At 46.5% G+C, this 26,276-nt stretch overlaps 1 protein-coding gene across 1 annotated transcript in view; it reads right to left on the reverse strand.

Moving 5' to 3' along the window:
- dym (dymeclin) overlaps window positions 1-26,276 on the reverse strand; it is a 213,472-nt gene that overhangs the window by 140,149 nt on the left and 47,047 nt on the right. The window contains exons 7-8 of the mRNA XM_060935419.1: window positions 19,659-19,784; window positions 9,064-9,206 (exon numbers count right to left, since the gene is read on the reverse strand). Of these exons, the coding sequence (XP_060791402.1) occupies window positions 9,064-9,206; window positions 19,659-19,784 (269 nt within the window). The remainder of the gene's footprint in view (window positions 1-9,063; window positions 9,207-19,658; window positions 19,785-26,276) is intronic.

A 26,276-nucleotide genomic window follows, 5' to 3' on the forward strand; every position in this document is an offset into this window, starting at 1 on the left:
ATGTTTCCTTAATGTTTTTCTGTCATTTGTTTCCTTCCTGACCTCATGATCTGCATTTCATTCTACTTGTAAATCCAATATCCCCTACTTTTTTTGAATAGTATATAATGGGGCGTTTTTTAATAAATATAAATATAAAATTGTAATCATTGGAAAACTGCTGTAGTGTAAAAGGAATAAAAACACTTCAGGAAATCCTAGCTGACCTTTGAAAGGGATCGTTTCCTTCAACAGCACAACTCAGTGTTTTAATTCCGTGTATACTAGAGTGCATCAGTTGCCCCCTAAAAATGAAAAGTTCCTCCGATCATGATGCATTTTTGTTTTTATGTTCTTTTTGGTACTGGGTGAAATATTTTGACAAAATTCAAAAGTTTAATGGTGGCACCAGGAGCTCAAAGTTGTGGAAAAAGCTGCTATTTTATGACTTTCATGACAATTTCGATCACTTTTCATGAAACATTATGGCACCTTATAGAGTATACCAAATATCTTAGATACACATTTTTAGTACATATTCTAAATATATTATCAAGCACAGTTTGAGTTTTAGCTGTACATTGAATCATTGTTCAACTACTTTTAAACAATACAAATGTATTATGAATAGGCCTGACGGCAAACAATCGATTAATCGTTGGTCGACCAAAAAATTATTAGCCGACCAAAATTCCATTGGTCGATTGGTCGCAGGGAAAAAAGCCGCGTCTTGTCAAAGGACTGAAGGGCTTTTAATTTGACGGGCATGATAAAGGAAGTCGTGACACTAATTTACTGTTGGTGATTTTTTTAACACGGGCAGACAGCATGTCTGGAAGGAGCTCTAAAATATGGGATCATTTCGAAAAGAACAAAGATGACCCAAAGAGGGTTACGTGCAGAATTTGCAAAAAAACATTCGCCTTTCATTCTTCCACGACGAACATGCTTTACCACCTCAACCATGTAAGTAGCCTACTAGCCTAGCTAGCCTACCCCTTGCAACCTGAAGTTTGATTGCAATACGTAGGCCTACTGGTAAAGCTAAATTATCCAGCTCACTGTTTTACAATCTCTCTACAGGCGCATCCACTTTATTGCGATGAGCCAGCCTCCTCCACGGCATCCTCATCCTCATCACTGACTCAGCAAAAGCTCGTAATGAAACCTTCTCTATCTGAAAAAAGGAAGAGAGACATAACTGACAAAATAGCTGATTTCATCGCGCTGGACATGCCACCTGTGAATATCATCAGTGGTGAGGGATTTAAAAATCTAATTGAACACCTCGAGCCAGGATACAGCCTGCCAAGACGTGACACAGTGATGCACGCGGTTACGAGCAAATACAACTCTACAAAACAAACACTTCAGGGCAAGATCGAAAACTGCAAAGCACTCAGTTTCACAACGGATATATGGACATCTAACCAGATGGAAAGTTACATGACGGTCACCGCCGTTAGTGGTAAATGCGCATAGATACGGCAGCCCAGCATTACAGGTAAAGCCTCACAGATGTGTATCCCGGTAAAAATGGGCATTTTTTTTTTTTTTGGGGGGGGGGGGGGGGGGTGGGGCGCGCGATTAGTCGGAGTGAATGCACGACCACTGGTCGACCAAGAAAATCCTTGGTTGGGGACAGCCCTAATAATGCTTCTCAATCCCTTGCAAAGGTTCTTAACATGATCTCTGGCTCACAAGAAATCAATAAACGGAGTCCAACAGTGTGATTCAAACCTTACGCGAAAACATAAAATAAGCGTTTTTTTGGCAAAAAATGAACCTCACGGTGCCACTATTAGACTTTTGAAGATGGTCAAAAAATTTTACAGGATGTCTTTATTGGTGAAAAGGAACACCCAAACAAAAATGCATCAGATTTTATGAAAGTGAGGGCAACTGAGGCACCCTAGTGTATACGGAGAAGAAAGCGCTCCAGAGAGTAGCATCATCATTGACTCCGCCCACCGCAGCCACCACCTCTTTGAACTGTTACCCTCTGGCAGGCGTTATAGAGAGCGTGCACGTGACATCACGTGATATTTGTTTATCTGCCAGCTTGGACGGCAAGGCCGCGCATAGAACTTAGACGAACCCGTTCTAATTATCAAGTGTGCGGGAGTAGATCTTTCGAGAATGGTTATATCTTGTTCAGCATTTGGTTGTACCCATAGACAGGGCCAAAAGGAGGGCCTGTCATTTTATAGATTCCCCGCAGACGAGGAGAGACGTGCAAAATGGGTGTCCGCTGTGCGAAGAGAAAACTGGAACCCCAGTTCTACCAGCCGAATTTGTAGTGAACACTTCATATCAGGTAGGCGTAATCTTCTAATTCAATACTCCTAGTACATCTGTTAAGTTGATTTTCGGATCGAATGATAACTGCATAGTCGGCGATTTGTGATATTTTTTTTTCCCAGACAAAAACATACATATTTACAACCCTGTCATTATCTGGAACGGAGTTTAAATTTCGAGCATTCTTACGATAAAACGTCCTGCATAGTCTCTTTATGATAAACGTCTTAATGCCACTTACCCGTGAGGTCATCAAGTAGACATTCTTCTTCGGAACCTTCCAGAGGTATAGTTGGGATACCCATCCCGCAACAAAATATTTATAAGCTTCCAGGCTCTTGTAAGCTTTGAGAGCTTTGCCAGTGTAACACGATTCACGATTAACGAGAAAATTGTAAATGTCGTGGTAGGCCAGATCGGGCAAATCGCCGGCACCGCAGCTCCGAATTTCCCCGAACAAGGATTGCGGCAAGTTGTACGGATCTGCAATCCCCAACCTGGAACACTTTTCCACGTAACGCTGCCTCACGTCACCTTCAAGATGCTGAACAAACTTAGACAAGTAATCGCGCGATGTAGATGGGGTATTTTCCGAATTTTCTTGGGGATTACTCCCTGGATCCATTACGCTCGCGCAAGGTAAACAATCCTGATGCCGTCCAATATGGCGGAGTAAACACGGACGGGTCACGTGACTGCACATCCTCTCTAGGTTGGCCGACACGCAGACCCCTCCACCCACCCACCCGAAAACAACTTGCACTTTAAAATTATAACAAGCACAAATAAGTGTACAATTCATTCATGCTGCTCTGCACCTGCACTTTTTTATACAGATTATTTAATTCAAATTCTAGTATCACAATTCTCATTTAAAGTCCATTTTTTTGTCTTCAGTATCCTGCGTTTCTACATTTGCGCCATAGAGTGGAATTTTAATTTCGTTGTATACATTCACAATGACAATAAAGGCAATTCAATTCAAGCCTGACGATACCACAGTATAATCGTACTTTAAACATTAAACGCACGTCAATTTTAACGGTGCCGATTTCCAACGATACTGGAAAAAAGTCCTTAGAGACGTAATACACATATTACATACATACATACAGATGTACGGATGGAAAGACAGTAAAATAAAATCGACTCCTTTCTCAGGCTTTCTTTCTGGATTGACGTCCCACAACTTTCTCTTCCGAAGCATAAAAAGATGACTAGGCATGTAACGATTCACCCAATTAATGATTCGATTCACAATAAAAACAGGCTCATAATTTGATTTCCAATAATATTTTCTTATTCTTTACCAAATTAAAAGTCAGTCAACGGCCTTTCGATTTCATAAAATCAGTGAAAGTTAGTTCCGTCTGAAATGTGGAGATTACGATGCACGTTTATTTCTGTAACATCTCACAAAATATCAGGCCATTCTGTGGCTGGGAAGTTATTTAATTTGAGGGGATTAAAGCAAATAATGTGCATGAAATCGCTTGCTATTTCGCGCAGTCAAGCAGACAGAGGAAGTCCGCAGGTTTCCCTTTGAGCGTGCACTGACGGTTCCATCATTCTGTCGCTAAACGAACAGCTGATCACACCGAGGTGCTCGCTGAGCGCCGACATTTATTAGTTTGGTCCTGCGTTTCCTTTCCTTCATATAGAACATAACGTCTTTTCTTCTCGCTTTCTTTCCGTTACTGTAGTCGGTCTTTCACCTTTCATTTGCACACTCACGCCCTCCATTTTTCTCTCCGGTTTCAAATTTGTATCCCACAATGCCTTGCGCGAACGGGGAAAGCCCACCACCATGTGATGCATGACGTAGTATCTTGAACTGCATCATGGTGAAGCAGGAAAAAGATAGCAGAGAATTTAGGGCCACGTGGCGATAAATTCATTAATTGTTCTATTTAAAAAAAAAATTGGTTTGGAAGTCTGGGATTTGAATTCAGTAGCTTTCGGGCCACTGAACCAAAAATAAATAAATAAATAAATAAAATTGTGCATCGGCGATAATTCTTTTTATAAACTAAACCTGAAAAATCGGGGGTGGGGGGGGTGTCTACCTTTAAATATTCCTTTCCTTAAATAATAGAATACTTTTTTCCTTTTCTTAATAACCAACAAGAAGTTATTTACCCACATTTGTAAAGGATGGAGTAAAATACAATAGCCTAATAACTAAAATATACCTTATTAATAAACATTTGTACTTCCTCCATCTACTTCTCTTTTCTTCATCTTTCAGCAGTCTGTAAAAACAGAGCTCTGATTTCTTGTTAAATCCATTTGTACACAATCACACAGCAGCACTTTTACACTTTAGAGCTGTGTTACTTCTGCCTACAGTGAAGTCATGTGTATTCCTATTATTCCACACTGTTGCGCAACAACGGAATTATTATTCATCTTTCGGCTGCTCCCGATAGGGGTCGTCACAGTGGATCGGTTCCACGTTTGATTTGGCGTAGGTTTTACACTGGACGCCCTTCCTGATGCAAACCTCCTTAATCCATCCCAGCTTAGGACCGGCACCGAGGATGCACCGTCTTGTACAACCCTAGTGGCTGGGTGTTTTTACCCAATCTGCATGTCTGAACTGTGGGAGGAAACTCACGCAGGACACGGGATTAAAAACACAAACGCCACCATCGGCCGTGAGGTTCGAATCCGGAACCTTCTTGCTGCAAGGCGATGGCGCCAAACACCACCGCGCCACCCCGCGCAACAACGGAATTACAGCGAGGAAAAACGAAGATTATGCAGCCTGATGAAAAATCAGGCTTCATCCCACCACCACCCCAATCAGTTCAGTCATCAATTTGTATAGAAACGCATCACTGTATGATCCAGCGTTCCATACCTAAAGAGGACGTGACATTTCTCCACTCGGGAACGTCAAAACGATTTAATTTGCTTCTCACCCTACAACAGCTCTACAACAAACCACCAAGTTATCCATGCAGCATGGAAAAAAACAAAAACCAACATGGCGATTTTAGGATCTCGGAAATGACAGGAAGCCCTAAACGAGGACACGTTCAGGAAACGAGTCTCATTCCTGGAGTTACAGGATACACGGTTCCACCGTGGCCAAATCTGGAACGGGGAATTCTCCCAGGTGCTGATCGAGCCAAAAGCTCCCGGCGTCGGAAACAGGATCGGCTCTGGCATTCGGAGTGGGAATTCTGCTTGGCAAATCGTTTGGGATGGAGGACAGGAATAGGGAAAGCATGTGCTGGGAGAAGGCTCAGTTCTCCATTTAGTTTGTCTGCTCTGCTTGTCAGACAATGAGAGCGTGTTGTCTGGATTCCACAGAACAGGATGACTCACTTGCCCCCACACACACACACTCCTGTGAGTCAGAGATGTTAATAATCTCATTAGCTGTCTGTCTACACTGTTGTGAGGGATCTCAGGACACAACCAAAACATTTGTCTCCCCTACTAAGAAAAAGGAGACAAGAAACGCTTTTAAAAAAAAAAAAAAACCTATGCCAGGAACTCACGACATAGTTTGCGGTTTCATATGAGCAACGTTCCTGAGAAATTCATTCATCAGAAAAGATCACCACCACGTGCTACTTTGGCCAAAACACAGTGGGCAGCGAGTAGCTATTTGAATCAATTAATAGATTGCGTATTTCAACTCCATTCTCGACCCAGTGTTGACTTTCTTTGCGTCCACACTGATTATTTTGAACATGCACATCTTGTGCATGCATGAAGTCATCAAGCTTTTATCATCCTAGCCGGGGGACCGAAAACCAAGAATCGACCCCCAAGTCGACGCCACACACAAAATGAGCCGCTTTACATTTAAAAAAAAGTTTGAGATATATTTCTTGGAACCGGGTTTGAGCAACGAGGCAGAGATGGAGAGAAAGAGAACGGAAGATAAGAAGTTGACAGAAAGTTAAGACGGGAGAGATGAATGGTGGAGGAGAGAGACGAGAACTTCCCTGAGGAAGACGGAATGAAGGATTAAAAGATCACATGTCCTTTCTTTCATTCTACACCGACGAGAGCATTAGACACTAAGACAAAGCATCTCTTCTTGTGTGGGTTCTACACGCTCTCTCTCTCCCTGTGTGTGTGTGTGTGTGTGTGTTTGGAGTATTGGATGTACATTTGTGACGGTATACTCCAAGTTTACACAATGTGGGAAGCTTCAGCAGAGCTGACAGATCATCTGACGTGTCCCTCTCCTGAACCCTGCCTGCCTGTCATGCAGAGAGAGAGAGAGAGGGAGAACACTGGACGTGAAAACATGGAGTGATAACGATGGCGGAGGACAAAATTCTGGATCCAAATAAGACTCCATATCCTGGTTACACAATGACTGGTGTGTAGTTTGGTGTGAAAGTTTGTGCCAGTCTCTATTTTTGAGTTTTGATTGAATGAAGCCGAGTCCAACAAGTTGGGTTTCCAGCTGAGGTGCTTTCTTTCTTTCTTTTTTTTTTTTGGGGGGGGGGGGGGGGGGGGGGGGGCACGGTGCGCTGATGGAAACGCCATTAAGATTTTCACAATATCTTTACTTTTTCCAGGTTTGATTTTGCTTAAAATATTTTTGATTCCGATAGATAGATAGATAGATAGATAGATAGATAGATAGATAGATAGATAGATAGATAGATAGATAGATAGATAGATAGATAGATAGATAGATAGATAAAAAAAAAAGAAAGCGATAGAAAGAAAAACCTCGTTGATAGAAACCATGTCATGTTTATAAAAATACTGACCCTTCCCCCACCTCCAGTTGCTGGAAATAATTTTTATATTTAAAAAAAAAAAAAGTTGCCGATGGAACTCGCATTATTATTATTATTATTATGACGACGACCTTGGGTGTCATGAAGGGCACTTTTAAATAAAATGTATTTTCATAATTTTTTTAGCCAAATTACTAACTTTCAATCAAATCAAAAGTCCTTCCTACGCCATGCGGCGCATAGGGCGGCGCCGATCTCAGTTTCCGTAGTCCTCGGCCTCTCACCTATTACAGTGGGGGAGGGGAGGGTCCTCTGGTAACCGCGAGAGTTTGACTTCCCACCCGCATCTGTATTGCAGCGTGTCTTGCCAGACGGCAGTAGGTAGCATTTTTACGATGGTCTTTGGTACGACCCGACCGTGAGTAGAACCTGCGATCTCCTGATTGAGAGGCGGACCCGCGAACCACTCGGCCAACTTTCAGTTTCATGGTTTTTTTAAATAAATAAATAAATAAATAAATACCCCCACCCACCCCACTAACTTTCAGTTTCATGAAAAGGAAAACTTTTATTAAAAAATAAAAAAGTGGTTGCAGATGGAAACTTCATTTATTTTATACATTACTGACAAAACTTGAAACTTGTTTATTCCAATTTGGAAAACGGCTTTAAAAAATCTGCCAGAAGAAAGGAAGGACAGAAAGAAAGAAAAGTTTGCTAATGGAAGGAAGACGTGCTAAATTCTTGGCAAGTGTTGTGGAACTTTTTAAAAGCTAATTTTTTTTTTTAAAGCAATTAGCAAAAGCTTGTGCCAAAGATGTTCATCACGTCCCTCTCCTGCAACAAGTGGACATTGTGTCTATTGCATTCATCATTAAAAGTTGCATAACTGACTTGAACCTCCGATCTAACGACACCGCACACACTCAGTAAAAGGTGAAAAGAAAGAGTGCAACTTTAAAAAAAAAAAAAAAAAAAAAGCCACTCGGCGCTCATGTTATCCAGAGTGTCTACAGTTCAGTACTACAGTAAAGAAAGCTGCTCAGGTTAACAAACTATGTCCAGGGATGTGATTTGGGGCTGGTGAAATTATCTGAAAATTTTAGCCGGGGGTCTGGGGGCCGCAGGCCCCCAGCTGGTCCAGGGCAGCACCCTGGTGGGGGGACAAGGGGGGGAAGCCCCCCGAAGCTCCTGGGTTTTGGGGTTTTCTGACTTAAAATTGTACTAAAATGGCAAGCAAACACACAAGAAAAAACTTGTCATGATTAACAAATTCAAGCCAATTTAATGGTCAACATGCAACTCTCCCCCACTCGCGCGCGCACACCCTCACGCGTGCGCACACTCTCTCACGCGCACTCTCCCTCACTCTCTCACTCGCGCGCTCTCTCTCCCTCACTCGCGCTCTCTCGCTCGCGCACTTTACGCTCGATCACGGAGGCTGCCATCTTTCAACTCTGAAGCAAGCTTACGTACAGCTATCTAACAAGCGCGTTCATTGGTTGTTACAGAGCGATGGGCCAATCACGTACCTCGTTTCATCTCAATGACGTAATTGCGTAAATGACGTAATTACGTCAATGAGATGAAACGAGGTACATGATTGGCCCATCGCTCTGTAACAACCAATGAATGCGCTCGCTTCAAACAAAGAGTTGAAAGATGGCAGCCTCCGTGATCGAGGCGTAAAGATGCAAATCCGAGGCTGCCATCTTTCAAACAAAGTCGGAACGAATAGGATACGAATGTGGATTTGAGGGAAAAATCGGAAACATTTTTTTTTCAAGTTTTGAGGTGAAAAAAGCGGAATTCCGCGAATTCGCGGAAAAATCACATCCCTGTATGTCTGAATCTCTCTCTCTCTCACACACACACTTCCAGATGCTGCTCTTCCTGCACACCCATCAATCTATTTTACAGATTACCAACAGTAGCCTTTTCCATTTTATTTATATATGTGTGTGTATATATATATATATTACTCCCACTGTTTCCTGAACAGCTTTCTTGAGATAGCAGTGTGACTGTGTATCTGTGTGTGTGTGTGTGTGTGTGTGTGTGTACTCACTGGCCACCCCCGAGGCCAGGCCGTACAGCAGACCTCCTCCATCTGCCTGTGGCTGGAAGACGTGAGCTGCAGGTGGAGGACATTTCTCCTGCCGCACAAAGTTATACAGCAGCGTCTTCACCAAGCGACTCGTCAGGGACAAACTACAGAGAGAAGAAAAAACAAAACAAGAAAACCCCTAACTTTATTATTTATTTTTTACAAGCCTCTGAATCACACTCTGTCACATTAACACAAGTTATGCAGCGTAAACCTCAGGCTTCGGTCGGATATTTGACGACGCCACTGAATACGATGCTGCACGATAGGGTCCAATTTTAAGCATTTAGTCACAAAGATGTACAGCAGGACCATTTTAACAGCATCACTGATAAAAGATGTATAAAAATAAGGAAAAAAAACCCCAACCAAACAAAAAAAACAAAACAAAAAGTACTTCACACAGATACAACCACTGAGTGTGTATTTCTGACTCTAAAGGAATGTATTAACTCCCAGAAAATTAATTCGTGCTGTAGTTTCCCGGGGAAACTGCGCTTCTATACTCCGATCAGCCAGAACACTAAAACCACTGATGGGTTACGTGAAGAATAGGGCTGTAACGATTCACCCAACTCACGATTCGAATCGCGATTTTTGACCCACGATTCGATACGCCCACGATTTTTTTTTTAAATGTATTTTTAAAGTAGTAAATTTGACTTAACATTTACTTACTTACATTAACTATTTAATAACAAATAATTCAGACCACTGCAGAGAATGAGTAATATGTATGCAAAAATGAACAAATGTATATCCAAAGATTGTTTTATTTCTCAAAATAATACTGTTGAGCCGGAAGCTCTGTTTTTTTCGGTTCTGAAAAAGTCATTTTTCCAAATCGTGTAAATCCGTTAAGATTTTTTTTGGGGGGGGGTGGCTCTCTCACTGTCTCACTCTCATAGGGCCAATGATTTTCTGTGATCGCGGAAAACAGATGGAAATTACGGAATTTTTATGGTGAAACATTGCTCGTGTGTCAAAATGTAACTGCCGCAGAAGGCTTCCGCCCAAGCAGACATGCCTTCAGTGTTGCCAGATATTGCTAACGTTTTCCACCCCAAAATATGTTCAAAACCAGCCAAAAAGCACCTAAACCCGCCCAATCTGGCAACACTGCATGCCTTTCCGGTCAAGTGATTGTGATTGGCTTGTGGCACACCTAGCCAGCCAATGAGCTGCTTGTTTACAGATTCACTCCCTGCGTCGCAACCAGAATGGCGACCGCTTAAAAGAAATGAATGCTCTGCCAGTGGCGAGTGTGGACATTGCGTGACTCGCAGAAGATTGTCGCAGGTCGGCGAAAAAACGACTTACTAATAGATATAAAAAAAATAAAAGTAATTTAAGTAAAGTTTAAAATGTAATTTAAATAAGTAAAGTATTCATAAATTGAAGTTTGGAAGCGCCTCTGTTTTTGGGCTGAGGAGAAGTTTGAAAGGGTGTACCGCGATTCTGCCTTCTTGTATCGCGATACGGATCGTGGCTCTGCGTATCGCGATTTCAATTTCGATATGCATATCGTTACAGCCCTAGTGAAGAACGTTGATATCATTACAGCAGCACCTGTCATGTGATGGGACAGATTAGGCAGCGAGTGAAGTCAGTTCTTGAAGTTGACGTGTTGGAATCTGGAAAAACGGGTAAGACAGAGCAGATGAGAACAACTTTCACAAGAACCAAAACGCTGCACTCGTTAGCTCATCCAACCGTACGCCAGCCCGGATGAGCTTATCCGATCACGCGTCGCTGTCCGTCATCAATTTACAAAAATCGTTTCTCCTACAGGATCCATCAGATTTCAATCAAACTCGCAATGTTCCCCAGGTGGGTGTGCATAAAAATCATCAACATGGTGGTGCAACCTGTCATTTACGATTTCAAGGGCGTCTGAAATTTGTCTCACATTAAACACTACTCTTAGTAAACTGCTCGGACGTTTTTACTGAAACTCACCCAGAAGACTCTAAAGACATAGCTCAACAAGAGTTGCTCACCAGGTGGCGCCACCTACTATGGATGAAGCTACAGATGGGTCGTATGCAATTTCACAAAAATCGCTACTCCTCCGACAGGAGTGATCAGATTTTGATCAAACTCGTACAGAATGTTCCCCAGAGTGGTACGTATAAAATTTGTCAAGACGGTAGCACCACCTGTCATATTTCTGATTTTAAGGGCGTCTGAATTTTTTGGGTGACTCGTCACATTAAAGGAGAACTGAAGTCAGATTTAAACTTGCTTTATTTCTTAATTAACATGTTATTCAATTATGTTTTCGGTTGGTTTTAGTAACCTTATAAATCGTGACTCGTATTGGCAACTAACTACAACCAGACTGCATTTCCGCAAAGAAAATGCAAAGTTTGCTTGCTGAGCTGTAGCAAAACAGAAGAAAAAAAGGAAAAGACGAGTGCAGTTCAGACCCGATTGCATGAATGTGTCAGGGGAGTTGGTCTGAAGTATCACATGAAGTTTGGTGCATCTCTGATGGAGCGTGTCTGAGTAGGACGACTCGATTCATGAGTCCTATTCATTTTCTTTGGGAAAAAAACGACAGAAAAACGACAAGGACGACAGAACGGGTGCATCGATCCAAAAGCTGTATATAAGCACACTACACCAGTGGATATGTGGTGAAGTGTTACTGAGCAAAAGTCCATTCATTTGAATGGGGCCAAAAATCAATGGAAGCCTATGGAGGGAAAAAAGGATGTGTGAAAACCAAGAAAAAGACGAGTGCAGGTCTCAGATGAGGGGATGGATGTGTGTGGGGACTTGCCCTGAGGCATCATATGAAGTCTCTTGAAGTTTGGTCACTCAGTTAAAAAATTTGACGGAGAGTGAAAGCTTTTTTCCTGAAACGCCATTCATTTCCAATGGGGCCAAAAATGAATGGAAGTGAATGGATGAAAAAGTGGGGCATGAAAAGAAAGGAAAAAATGAGTGCGGGTCAGAACCGAATGCATGTGTGTGTCTGGGGAGTTGGCCTGAGGTATCACATGAGGTTTGGTGCATCTGCAATGAAGCGTGTCCGAGCAGGACGATTCAATTCGTGAGCCCTATTCATTCTCTATGGGAAAAAAAACGACAAGAGGCGGCACGGTGGTGTAGTGGTTAGCGCTGTCGCCTCACAGCAAGAAGGTCCGGGTTCGAGCCCCGTGGCCGGCGAGGGCCTTTCTGTGCGGAGTTTGCATGTTCTCCCCGTGTCCGCGTGGGTTTCCTCCGGGTGCTCCGGTTTCCCCCACAGTCCAAAGACATGCAGGTTAGGTTAACTGGTGACTCTAAATTGAGCGTAGGTGTGAATGTGAGTGTGAATGGTTGTCTGTGTCTATGTGTCAGCCCTGTGATGACCTGGCGACTTGTCCAGGGTGTACCCCGCCTTTCACCCGTAGTCAGCTGGGATAGGCTCCAGCTTGCCTGCGACCCTGTAGAACAGGATAAAGCGGCTAGAGATAATGAGATGAAAAATGACAAGAACGAGAGAACAGGTGTGTCGATCCAAAAGCTGAAAAGCACACTACACCGCTTCAGGATGGACGTTTGAGTTGGAATGGTGTTGGTATCTCAAAAGCTGTAGGAGGAGTAGCGGCTCCCAAAAAAAAAAAAAAGGGGTGAAACCGAATAATAAAAATAAAACTTAAGAACAATAGTGTGCTTTTACAAGCACACTAATTAAATATTATACTTATCGGCCTGTTCGGTTTTTATCCATGTTGAATGTAGTTCGTTTGGTCCACGGCAGGCGTGGCTTATCCGCGCGATCTTCACGAGACTTCGAAACGTCAAGTGTCAGGGCCACCATTTTGAAAACTGTTTTCCAAACGAAGTATTGCACAAAAACGAGTTTAAATGACGATTACTGCCTACTTTTTCAAACTTTCCTGATTGCTATCAAAACAAACAAAACTTCCGGCTCGATTACGTCAGCATTCGAAAGAGGGCGCGCGCGTCTTTTGGCAACGTTGGCCGATGTTGGTCGCTTTGATTTCCGCTGTACGTTTTACTTCCGTCCTACGATGTCTCGCACAGGTCTCGACGCATCTCGTTTACGGCCATTGCGTTGACACATGGACTGATTATATTTCATAGCATATTTCAAACACTCATAACTTGCTACAGCAGCGACAAAATAGCGATCAAAAATGCATTCCGATATTTAATAAAATGAGATAATAGAATTTTGATGATAAAAAAATTGCCTTCAGTTCTCCTTTAAACGCTACTCTTCGTAAACTGCTAGGACGTTTCCACTGAAACTCATCCAGAAGACTCTAAAGACATAAGAGTTGGCGCCCCCTGCTATGAATGAAGCTACAGAGGGGTCGTATGCAATTTCATGAAAATCGCTACTCCTCCTATAGGATCGATCAGATTTCAAACTCGCACACAACAGGAGCCGGGACGAGCTACAGCTTCATTGAGGCGATTTTTTTTTTTTGCGCGTTTTGGCTTATGACAAAAGACAAGAGAATGAAATAAGAGTCTGGTGAAGAACTTCTAACTATAAAAACTTGTTTCATGGACACGAACGCAACTATAAACGGACAGGAAGTGAAACGAGCACGGAACTAATATCACTCAACACCCGGTCACGCCATCATTCTTAACATAATCGGTGAACTCGAAAGCTTAATGAGTGTTAGAGCAGCTACTGCGATTCATCCGTCACTCTGAACGATCTGCAGAACTCCGGGGCTGATCTTCATGCCTCAACGATCTCTAAGGACGTCACTGAAGAAGGAAAAAAAAAAAAAAGGAACGGATTTGGAATAAACACAGACCAGATCTTACTCGGTCATAGAAACCACGAGTTACGTGGAACATCTAGGAGGTCGAGAGCGATATCCTGGACGCCTCAGATAAAATATCTTTCAGTAGGACAATAACCAAATTGTTTGACATCTGATCCACTTTAAAATCTCAAAACATTATGACAACGCTGAGATCAATTCAATTTTGTTGAAAAAAAGGTGCACGTGTTAATACGCGTGTGTGTCCGGGACAGGGTTAACAGTCTTTCCCGTGTGCTCTGGCTCACCTCCCAGTAATAACGCAACATGGAAAACAAAGCGACTAGAAAAACAAAGTCAAAGCAGCACAGACCATTACACCACTTCAAAACACGCCAGCCACGCTGACTACACAGCTCTCGCAGTTACACAACTCGCAAAGCCAAGCCAAGCTGCTAGGTCTCGGTGTTCTCACTCTAATATCTCCTGTCCTCTCCTGCCCCCGAGTCTTATGCTAAACCTAATCGTACCCTGTTGCAGGCCACCGGAGTAGAACTGGCTCGCTGGAGACGAGAGCTCGGATCTTGGCAGGCTGCTTTTCTCTGAACGTGGGAACGGCTCTGAGAAAGCCGTGTCTATCTTGATCCGGGCTGGAAAAGACGGCTGCCGAGGGAAAGCTTTGGTGCACAGACTGACACGGTGCCAGTAGTTTGAGTTTCGCCTGCTTAAATTTAAAAAAGTTGGTGGAACAGGAATTGGACACACCGGCTGGTTAGAAACTCAAAAAAAGATGAAAAAAAAAAAAGTCACCCAAGAGCGAGTATTAGAATTACATTATAACGACAGAACGATGGGATTAAAGCTCTCGCCGAGATTTGATTTGATCTGATCTGATCTACGAAACGTGCCAAACTGATCGCCTTAAGCAACCCGAACGGGTGAAGTGCCGGAGTTAAGAACCAACAATGTCACCTTCGGACACTCGAGTAAAATGTCACGGTTGGAGTGAGGCTGAAGCGTGCGATTGCTGTAATGCAGTACCGCCGATGCCCCGGTACTGCACCGAAAACCAAGCCAAGCAAAGAACCCGAGCCAAATAACTCCAGCTCCACTTTGCTGACTGAGCTCGGGGAGGTGAACTTCAAGGCCAATAAGATGATGGTAATGAGACCCGTGGATGAACTTAAAGAGGGGAACAGCTGCTGAATTAATGAAGCCGCTAATTTCCATTCTGAACGGCAGGATGCTGTCAATGGCCGTCTGCCTCCGACAGTAAGGAGGCATAGGAAATGAGACGCTATGGTTTTGACGTTATGCGCCACAAAGGCCACGGCAAGGTTATTCGAAAGTAAACTTGCTGAATACGAACTACGCGGTCAGAAACAGGCGTACAGTAGGAGTCGATTTCTGTCCAAGGTACGATGCACCTTCTCGGGTTCATTACTGGACCGCAAGGTAACCATGTGTGACATAACGGACAAGTTCACGATGGCGTGATACAGCAAACGTCTGGGTTAGTGCTGTAGTCAAGACCAACGAAACCAAGACCAAGTCTTTGAGATCAAGACCAAGACCAAAGCAGGCTTTTAGTACTCGAGTCCGACTCTTCCTCTAATTTTAAGGACTCGTGACTCAACTTGAGCATTGATGGCTCGACGAGGACTCGGATTTTTCTTCTAACATGCCATAATAATTTGGCACAAGACATTTATATCTACGTTCATTTTGTACAAGAGCGTCACACCTGTACGCCTTGGCGCGTGCATCAGATAGACTCTCGAGCGCGCTCCGGACAGCGTGCACACCAAGCGGACTCTCGTACACGCCGTAAACGACTTGCACCTGCGCGGGATTAAAGGAACAGTCCACCGCATTTCCATAATGAAATATGCTCTTCTCTGAATTGAGACGAGCTGCTCCGTACCTCTCCGAGCTTTGCGCGACCTCCCAGTCAGTCAGACGCGCTGTCACTCCTGTTAGCAATGTAGCTAGGCTCAGTATGGCCAATGGTATTTTTTGGGGCTGTAGTTAGATGCGACCAAACTCTTCCGCGTTTTTCCTGTTTACGTAGGTTTATATGACCAGTGACATGAAACAAGTTCAGTTACACAAATTGAAACGTAGCGATTTTCTATGCTATGGAAAGTCCGCACTATAATGACAGGCGTACTAACACCTTCTGCGCGCTTCGGCAGCGCATTGATACCTTCACTCGGAATTGTACCATTTTTTTTTTTTTTTTTTTTTTTTTAGACAGGGCGGACAGACCAGGGCATTCGCCCGCCTGGCCGTGCCCGACGAGGAGCGCTCTCGGCCGGCTCGGGAGGCAGACGGCAGCCCCTCCTGGAAGTGCAGTTTTACCATGGGCCTGTGAAGGTATCAATGCGCTGCCGAAGCGCGCAGAAGGTGTTAGTACGCCTGTCATTATAGTGCGGACTTTCCATAGCATAGAAAATTGCTACGTTTCAATTTGTGTAACTGAACTGTCATGTCACTGGTCATATAAACCTATGTAAACAGGAAAAACGCGGAAGAGTTTGGTCGCATCTAACTACAGCCCCAAAAAATACCATTGGCCATGCTGAGCCTAGCTACATTGCTAACAGGAGTGACAGCGCGTCTGACTGACTGGGAGGTCACGCAAAGCTCGGAGAGGTACGGAGCAGCTCGTCTCAATTCAGAGAAGAGCATTTCATTATGGAAATACGGTGGACTGTTCCTTTAAGGCGCAATCAGCACGCCAATATAAAAACTGTGAAAATACACTCACTTTGCCAAGTACTGTGTCAGCAACGCAACTCATTACAGAGCCTTATTTCCTGTTTCTCGTCTACAATAGCCCGTTTGCGCATCGCTCAACCTATTGCCCGTTTCACGATTTTACCTACCGTTCTGGATTCTTTACTTGTATTAATAAATGCACCTTCTGCGCTTACATCCGTCTCTGACAGAATACTTCACGCTCCCTGATGGAGACGCGCGTTCACCCGTTCATACGCCACGTTCAGGAACAAGCTAATGTTAACGGTGCTGAAACAGCCATCGTCAAACGGTGCAGGTGGGGTCTTGTTATCGGGCCAATAGTGGACTCGACTTGAATTTGAACACTGGGGACTCGAGGTTTAGTGACTCGACTAAAAACCCTGGACCGAAGTGTATCGAGACAACGCCAAGCCAAGACTACAACCAGACCAGTGTGTGTGTGTGTGAGAGAGAGAAGAGGGGTGGGGGAGGGGTGACCACAGTTAATAGGAAGAAAAACTTCAAATTAGCAATGGAGTCACGTTATTGGCCGCATTTGAAACAAGAAGTTTTACATTTCAAAAATCACACTAACAATGCGAATAAACAAATCGAAATCCCCACGGGGCGTCATCTTGACCGGTCTTGGAATAAAATCCAGAGTCCTCCAGGTATGAGAAAAAAAAAAAAGAGGTCGATTCCGAAACAAGACCAAGACCGTCTGATACCCTGTCCACACTAGGGATTTTGTACTGATACGAAACTACTTTTGTCCCGCAACACCTGTCCACACTAGCAACTATGGACCCTTTTCACGTGACGTCACGACAAACGCGGCCGCCATTTTGGACGTGTACTACCAGTAGTTTACCACAGCCGGCATTGAGGAACGGCAGCAAAGAAAGTGTTTATTTTCAGCAAGACTTCCATCATGCCACTATATTGTTGTGCACCTGGATGTAGTAACCATCAACAAACAAGGCAAGGGTTATCATTTTATCGGATCCCGACGGAGAAGATGGATAGCGGCCATAAACAGGAAAGATTGGCAGCCCTCGGCATACCAGCGCTTGTGCAATGACCACTTTGTTGGAGGTAAGACGAATAAAATTAGCCAGAAAAGGCATTACATTGCTGTTAACATTCTGTGGCGGCGAGTGTGTAACCAAATAGGTTAAAATAACCCATTGTAACCTCTTTGTTCTTCTGTGGTAGCTATTCGCTAACGACATTAGCTAGCGTTGTGTTCCTTTGCTGTTGGTAGACTGTAGGACAGATCAGAGGCAGTGTCCTACAAACAGCGCTTAATTTGAGGGAGAGCAAGCCGGAGCGCGCTCCGGAACCTCGGGCGTTGGCTCCGGCAGCTATTTACACTGGATCCGGTGATCCGACACCTCTTTTGACTATGTAGCAAAAAATAAATAAATAAATAAATAAATAATTAAATAAAAAAATGCGAGTTTATTTAGTGTTAATGTCTGATTTTGATATCTGTCTTGTTGGTGATTTCTCTCATGAAACGACATCCACAAAATATCTGCAGATGAACTTAATTTGCAGTGTTATTACAAAACATGCCCAGAAGCGCAGCGCCGCGCCCCCCTCTCCCCCTCTTTTTTTCCGCACCGGAGCCGCTCATCCTCTGCGCTCCGGGACCTCCCACTTTACAAATTAAGCACTGCCTACAAATAAAAGTGTTCAAACAAGAGTTTTCAGATCAATACCTGTGTATGGCGATGGGTTTTTAACGACATAGGTATACAGATCATGTGGGCCGAAGTCAGGTAAAGACGAGGGCTTCGTGTACTTCCGTACGTCAGTGAACAATCCAGGCGGAAGCAGATAAACGTCGTTCTCTAAGCCTGCTAACCTCAATTTTTGCAAATACCTCTCCCTCTGCTCGCCCTGTAAATGCCCTACGTCGCTGGATAGTGAAGGTGTTTTCTGCATCTCGCTCCTTTTTCTTGTATGTTCTCTGTTTGTCGCCTTCCTCGCATTCAAACCAATTCGAGCCGAAGTCCGCTACATGTCCAAAATGGTGGTCGCGTTTACGAAAGTCACGTGACTGAAAAGGGTCTATACCGGTACTGTAGCGGTATAACTGTATCGGTACGAAACCCACAAATGTATGGGTTTCGTACCGGTACAGTAGCGCTTCGCGTAGTGTGGACAGATGAAGCGGCTCTGTATCGATACAAATATAATGCGCAAAGTCACACACACCTCAATCGATGTCTTCGCTGAATAAAATAGTGAAGAACGGAGATTCGTTTGTTTCTTTCTCAACTGCCTTGCGCGTTTTATACGATTCGACTGAATAAATGACCACCAGAAATACAGACTGTACACTGACAACAAAAAGCACACACACGTTGTTTCATCCGCCATATTCTGGGAAGGAAGTTACTCGGTAACCACGGAAACATTTCGCGCGCGCGCGCATTTCAACTACCGTGAAAGAAAACCGCAAACATTTCTCGCTAGCGTGGACAGATGCACTAAACTGTACCGGTATACTTTGTATCGATACAGTTATACCACTTTCGTACCGGTACAAGTGTGAACACAGGAAAAAAGTGGTCTCGAGACCAGCCTCAAGTACGACAACGCGAGTTTGGGTTTAACAGACTGAATTCTGATTGGTCAGGTGTCGATTCTATGATTGGTTCATATTAATGCACTGGTTCGAATAAGTAGTCACGTCTTTGGAGCTGCTATAACGTGAACAATACGAAGAATTCCTTGCATGGACGTTCCGTAACGTTCAACACAACGATAAAGCGATTTCAAAAAAAGGCTGATCTTTAATAAATGAAGCATGGTGTTGGGAGCATGTCAAATTTCTTTGTTGTAAAAGGGGGAAAAAAAAAAAAAACACCAAAACTTAACATTATTGTAAAACAATCAACTTTATAACTTGGGATGACTCTTCAAATCATACAGTCATTGATTTTTTTTCCCCTACAACAGCAAGTGTTTTATTCAAATCACTCAAATTCCTTCATGCATGCTTTAAAAAAAAAAACAAAAAAACAAAAACGTACGTACGATGCACGCTCGTTCAGCCTGCATACTCACCATCGCCCCCTGGTGAGGCACCGATAGACACGGCCCTCCCTCAGAATGTCCTTGTGGAACAGCTGATAGGACAACAGAACCAGCAGGGTGGTCACCGCCTCGAACAGGATGTTGTAAGTGATGTCGCTGAAACAGCAGGAAGAAGAAAAAAAGTCTGAAAAGTCTGCAGGACGCTATTCTTCATCATCATCATCACAGAATTCATATTCCATTAAAACAGAGCTCTGAGCTACAACACACTTCAGAGTTAATTACGTACAACTCCATTACAGTAAAGCGTCGCTGAGAAATGAAGTGTAGAAGGGCAACACCTTTTAGGCAAATCGGAAAACGCGCCGTTATTAATGTGCACTCGCGAGCAGAGTTCATTCACATTATTCATGTTGGGCATAATTCATCTGCGCTCACTGAGTCGTTCAGGCCTGGAGCTTATTGTAGTGGTGATGAAGTGAACTCTCGGACCCCCGCAGCACTCTCACTCGGAGCGCTCGCTCATTGTTCGCCGTTTCCTTCCCGAGCCGCTCCAGCTTCACTTCCACTTGGCACAAACACCTTTTACTTTCACACACACACACACGGAAGACTGCTGCTATTGTTGGAAACTTACACAGAGGTGCCAGTTTACACCAACTCCGGGTACACACACAGTGCAAGGGGAAAGGAGGGGAAAAAAATAAAAACACAAATAATAATAATAATAATAATAATAATTTTAAAAACCACACACACTTGGCAGTGTGTCTGCGCGTGTAGGAAAATAAATCAACAGCAAAACACGGAGATGAAGTGGGGTCAGCGTTACCACCATGAAGTTTATTATTTTCGGATAACAGCATGTTCTGGAGTGTTTATTATTATTACGCAAGTGAGCCCAACACTGAACTCTTCACTAATCAAGATGTTTTTGGGGAAAATGACCGATTTTTCTGGACCAGAAACAAGCTCCGCCCCCAATGAGAACAAGTGCCTGATCTTCATTAAAAGGCAACTCGGAGAAAGACAGAAGAAGGTTCATGGCATCTTTTTATATACAGCTCATCTCATCATCTCTAGCCGCTTTATCCTTCTACAGGGTCGCAGGCAAGCTGGAGCCTATCCCAGCTGACTACGGGCGAAAGGCGGGGTACACCCTGGACAAGTCGCCAGGTCATCATAGGGCTGACACATAGACACAGACAACCATTCACACTCACATTCACACCTACGGTCAATTTAGAGTCACCAGTTAACCTAACCTGCATGTCTTTGGACTGTGGGGGAAACCGGAGCACCCGGAGGAAACCCACGCGGACACGGGGAGAACATGCAAACTCTGCACAGAAAGGCCCTCGCCGGCCCTGGGGCTCGAACCCGGACCTTCTTGCTGTGAGGTGACAGCGCTAACCACTACACCACCGTGCCGCCCATATATATATATATATAAATAAAATGTATGCCAAAAAAAAAAAGTTCCACACACAAACAGCAAAGCTCTTATCATGACTTATGATTCAATCAAATCATTTGTTCAAATTCATCCCCACCACCACAGATGCATCAAAGACGTTCCATCGTTTTTCTGGCACCGTTGAGCCAAAAAGCCGACGTGTAACTTCCCCATTTACTCGGCCTGCTTATTGGCACGAGTGTTCATTTAATTACTTTAATTGGCAGTTAGCACAGGGTTTAAGGAGTCAAATTAACCACTTAATGATTACGTGGGACTCATTTAATTATGATTGAGTCAGCGGTAATGTCCTCACGCAGGCCTGCTGACACATACGGCTTCACGTTTATAGTGTAAACTATTTACACTGAACCAACAGTTAATGGAACTACGAGAGCCAGGTTTTCCAAACACAGCCTTAAAAAAAAAATAAAATAAAACGAGGGTTATGTATATAACCGCGGTTCTATGAGTTTCGGATGACCGCCAGAGGCGGTGCTTTCAGCACATGGATATCCATCACACGAACGTGCAGGTCGAGTAATAGTAACAACAAAGTCACGTGTGACCTGGGTGACGTCACCCCGTGACCCCGGCATAAAAGACCGGTAAACCCAGGAAGTGACCTCTTGGCAAATCTTCTCGTGTACACTCCGAGTGACTGCCAAGCTCTGGCGGTCATCCGAAACTCATAGAACCGCGGTTATATACATAACCCTCGTTCTATTTCGTTTCTACTGACCGCCAGAGGCGGTGCTTTCAGCACATGGATGACTAATACCAACCAGGTCATGAGGAGTGCCTACCCGTACCCAGTGCTGCTGCGACGGGCCTGGAATGACAGCCGTCGCCACAGAATTATGTGGGACGACATTAAGACGGTAAAACCTGGTGAAGGTGCAGCTGGAAGCCCAGGAGGCTGCGCTGCATATGTCTGAAAGGGGCACGCCCTTCAGTGATGCCCATGAGGCTACCACGCCCCGTGCAGAGTGCGCCCTGGCAGCCGGAGGAATCGGGAAGCCACTGTGCCTGTAGGCATGTAATATGGCCTCGACTATCCACTTGGATAGCCTCTGCTTAGAGAGCGCCAGACCCCTCGACGGTCCTGTGTGGCACAGAAACAGGGCGTCACTCCTACGGAAGCCCTCTGTACGCGACACGTACACCCTGAGGGCGCGAACTGGGCACAAAAGTTCCGACCTCTCACCATGGCCCGCCTCGAACGCCGCAAGGCTAAGGGGCTGGTTGACGAAGGTAGCAGAGAGGGTCTTTGGGGGGAAAGAGGGGTTAGGCCACAGGGTGACCCCACTGTCGCCGGAGTGCCACTGCAGGCACTCCCCACTGACTGACAGCGCGTGTAGTTCCCCGACACGCCTCGTCGATGTAATAGCCAGAAGAAAAGCAGTCTTCAGGGAGAGCCATGAAATGTCTGCCGTGAGCAGGGGCTCAGAACGGTGCGTCGCAGAGAGCCTGCAGCACCAATGAAGGTCCCATGTGGGTACCCGGCTCCGTCGGGGGGGGTCTCAACCGGAGAGCACCCTTCAAGAAACGTGCCACCAAGGCGTGGGACCCCACGGTCCTTCCCCCAACTCTGGCATGCTGAGCAGAGATGGCAGCTGCATAGACCTTGATGGTGGCAGGGGTAAGACCCTTATCAAAAGCAGAGACTGGCGGAACAGTCAAATGGTCGGCAGGGGGCAGCATGTAGGCTCCTCCCCCCGAGTTAAGCACCAGTTGGAGAAAAGCCTCCATCTGTTGGCATAGAGGGCATTGGTGGGGGGTGCCCGAGAGCTTGCAATGGTATTGACCACTGCCGGCTCACAAGGACCTCGCAGGGGGTCCGGCCCTTCAGCGGCCATACCCAGAGCTGCAGACGGGCTGGATCCGGGTGCCAGATCTGCCCTCCCAGCTGTGATAGCAGGTCAGTCCTCACTGGCAGGCACCAGGGGTCGCCGTTCAGAAGTTGCAGCAACTTGGGAACCACACTCTGCCCGGCCACCGGGGGGGCGACAAGCAGCAGCCCGTGGTGGTCCATCGCAACCCTGTGTAGGGTTGGCATGATCAGCAGCAGAGGGGGGGAGGCATACAGCAGTTGCCTCGGCCAAGCATGCGCCAGCGCATCCTGGCCCAGGGGACTGGGCCGTGGAGGCTGAACCACAGAGGGCAGTGTGTCGACTCCCGGCAGGCAAAGAGGTCCACCTCTGCCCTGCCAAAATGTTCCCAGATGGCGAGAACCACCGCTGGGTTGAGTCTCCATTCCCCGGGATCGGGGTCCTGGCGGGACAGCAGATCTGCTGCCCTGTTGGCAGTGCCTGGCAAGTACATGGCACGCAGGCTCAAGAGATGTCGATGGGCCCACCGCAGAAGTTGGCCAGCCACTTCCAAGCACTGGAGGGACTTTGTGCCTCCCTGGTGGTTGATGTAGTACACTACCGTAGCGTTGTCCGTCCGCACCAGAACGTGTCTGCCGGTCAGACCTAGGAGGAAGTGCTGTAGGCCGAGGAACACAGCCCGTAGCTCCAGCACGTTGATGTGCTGCGCCCATGCAGCACCGGGTGGAGGTGGAGACCGTTGAACCACCTCTGAAGCGGCACAAGTCCAGAAGTCCCAGCGGGACCAGAGAGGAGGCTGCCGTAAGCATGCCCAGCAGGCACTGAAAGGTCTTCAGGGCGAGTGACCTACCCCGTCCGAAGCGGCCAAGCAGTAGGCGGATGTTGTGGATCCTTGTCTGGGAAAGAGTTACCATCAACGACCTCGAATCCAGGTGCACGCCCAAGAAAGTCGTCCCCGGCTGGGCACCAGCGAGCTCTTCTTGTAATTCACCCTGAGCCCCAGCTCTACGACATGCGAGAGCATAGTCGCGATGTTGGTGCGGGCCTGAGCTGCTGACCGTGAACAGACAAGCCAGTCGTCCAGGTAGGGCAGGACACGCAAACCCCTTGCCTGAAGTAGTGCCGATGCCGCTGCCGCACACCCGGTGAACACACGGGGTGCCAGCGATATCCCAAAGGGCAGAACATTGAACTCGAAAGCCTGGCCCTCGAAGGCAAACCGCAGGAACTGCCTGTGGTGTGGCACAATGGGAACATGGAAGTAGGCGTCTTTCAGGCCAAGGTGACAACCAGTCGCCCGCCTGGATGTGGTGTAAGACATCCACTGTACGCAGCATGCGGAATCTCATGGTCCTCAAGTGGGAATTGAGGGACCTCAGGTCGAGGATCGGGCGGATACCGCCGTCCTTCGGAACCAGAAAATACCTGGAGTAGAACCCACCTTGCTGTCTCTGCCTGTCGACGGGAGAGACTGCTCCTTTCTCCAGGAGGGTGGCGATTTCCTGCCGGGGGACGAGGGACTTCCCCGGATGGCTCACGGTGGTGTTTGACCCCATGAAACGTGGTGGACGGCGGCAGAACTGGATGCGGTAACCCTCGGTGAGGGTCACCAGCACCCAGGGGTCAACGCTCTCCAGCTTTGGAGCTGTTCGCTGGAAAAGCGGCCGACCGCCGGCGCGCTGATGTCAGCGCCGTCCAGAGCGCCCCCGTCGGTCACCATGGGGGCGACAAGGAGTGGACTGGGTGTAGGGGGCGGCACCGCGGGTCCGGGAGGTGGTGGGGTGGCGAAAGTCATCAACCCGTCTGGTCTCCTGGCGGGTGCGTGGCCGAGACAGAGTCGGTGTGGGCCCCCTGAAGGACTGGGCAGCATTGCCATGGTGGTGGGCCTGGCGGGGGCCAGCGAACTGCTGTTACGCCTAGATGACCTGGGCACTCCGATCCAGGGCTTGCTGAGTGGCTTCGCCAAACGGCTCCCCGGGGACAACAGGGAGAGAGTGCAGCACACGCCGGTCGGGCTCGGCCAGAGGGGACTGTGCCCGCCATATCTGCTGGCGGCCGAGGGTGAGATACGACATCAGCCGGCCCAGTTCCCGCGACGAGTAGGCAAAGGCCTGGAGCCGCGTCACACAGCTCCCGTGATGCCGTGCTCGTCCCCTCCAGCGTCTGGGGGTCTATGACACCTGGCTGGCAGAAGGGAACTTAAATAGGGCGAGAACGCTCCAAGTAAGTAGCCCAAAATAAACTATCAGGCGGAAATAAAAAATAAACGACCGGGCGAACACACCCGTGGTCGGGAATATTAACAAGGATGGCGCCGTGCGCTACAGAACTGATAAACAGCGGCGAGAAACACCGCTTTAATTTAAATGAATGAAGACCGCTTACCTGAGCGACAACAAACCGGCCTCCAGCAGCGAGGACACGCCTCGGAGGGCTAGTCAGCTAACTCCACCGAGCGAGAGCGCTCAGCTTAACGGAGTAACAACCAATACGAATATAACACACAAGACAGCCGGCCCGTGAGCAGGCCGGAGACAAGACTACACAAAACAAGCAGTTGATAATATTAACAAGGATAGGCACTGTGCGCCACAGAACTGATAAACAGCGGTGAGAAACACCGCTTTAATTTAAATGAAAGCCGCTTCTCAATGTTGGGCATCTGCAGGAGGCCATCATCTAGGGTCCGCCCAACACCTCTGTAACTCCTCGATGTATGAGGCCGAGGGCGGAACAGACAACGAGGAAGGCTATGTGGGACCTCTGAAGAAAGCGCTCTGATGCTGGGCCACCGGGGCGTGTCCAACCCCAGACGGGCCAATGCAGCCCTCAGCGTTGGCTGGATGCTCAGGCACATGCAGTCTGCGCAGGCCATGTCCGTCAGCCCCTGCCGCAGGTGATCAATACCCAGGCATGAGGGGCACTCGCGGTGGCCGTCCTCCGGTTCGAGGGGGACCGGCAGTTGGCGCAGCGAGGGAAGAGGTCCATGACGCCTGGCTGGCAGAAGGGAACTTAAAAAATAGGGCGAGAACACCCCAAGTAAGCAGCCCAAAATAAACAATCAGGCGGTAATGAAAAACGACCGGGCGAACACACCCGTGGTCGGGAATATTAACAAGGATAGGCGCCGTGCGCCACAGCACTGATAAGCAGCGGCGAGAAACACCGTTTTAATTTAGATGAATGAAAACCGCTTACCTGGGCGACAACAAGCCAGCCTCCAGCGGCGAGGACACCGCCCCGGAGGGCTAGTCAGCTAACTCCACCGAGCGAGAGCACTCAGCTTAACGGAGTAACAATATGAATACAACCCACAAGACCGCCGGCCTGTGAGCAGGCCGGAGACAAGGCTACACAAAA

Source organism: Neoarius graeffei, chromosome 12 (assembly GCF_027579695.1).
Source record: "Neoarius graeffei isolate fNeoGra1 chromosome 12, fNeoGra1.pri, whole genome shotgun sequence".
Taxonomy (NCBI): domain Eukaryota; kingdom Metazoa; phylum Chordata; class Actinopteri; order Siluriformes; family Ariidae; genus Neoarius; species Neoarius graeffei.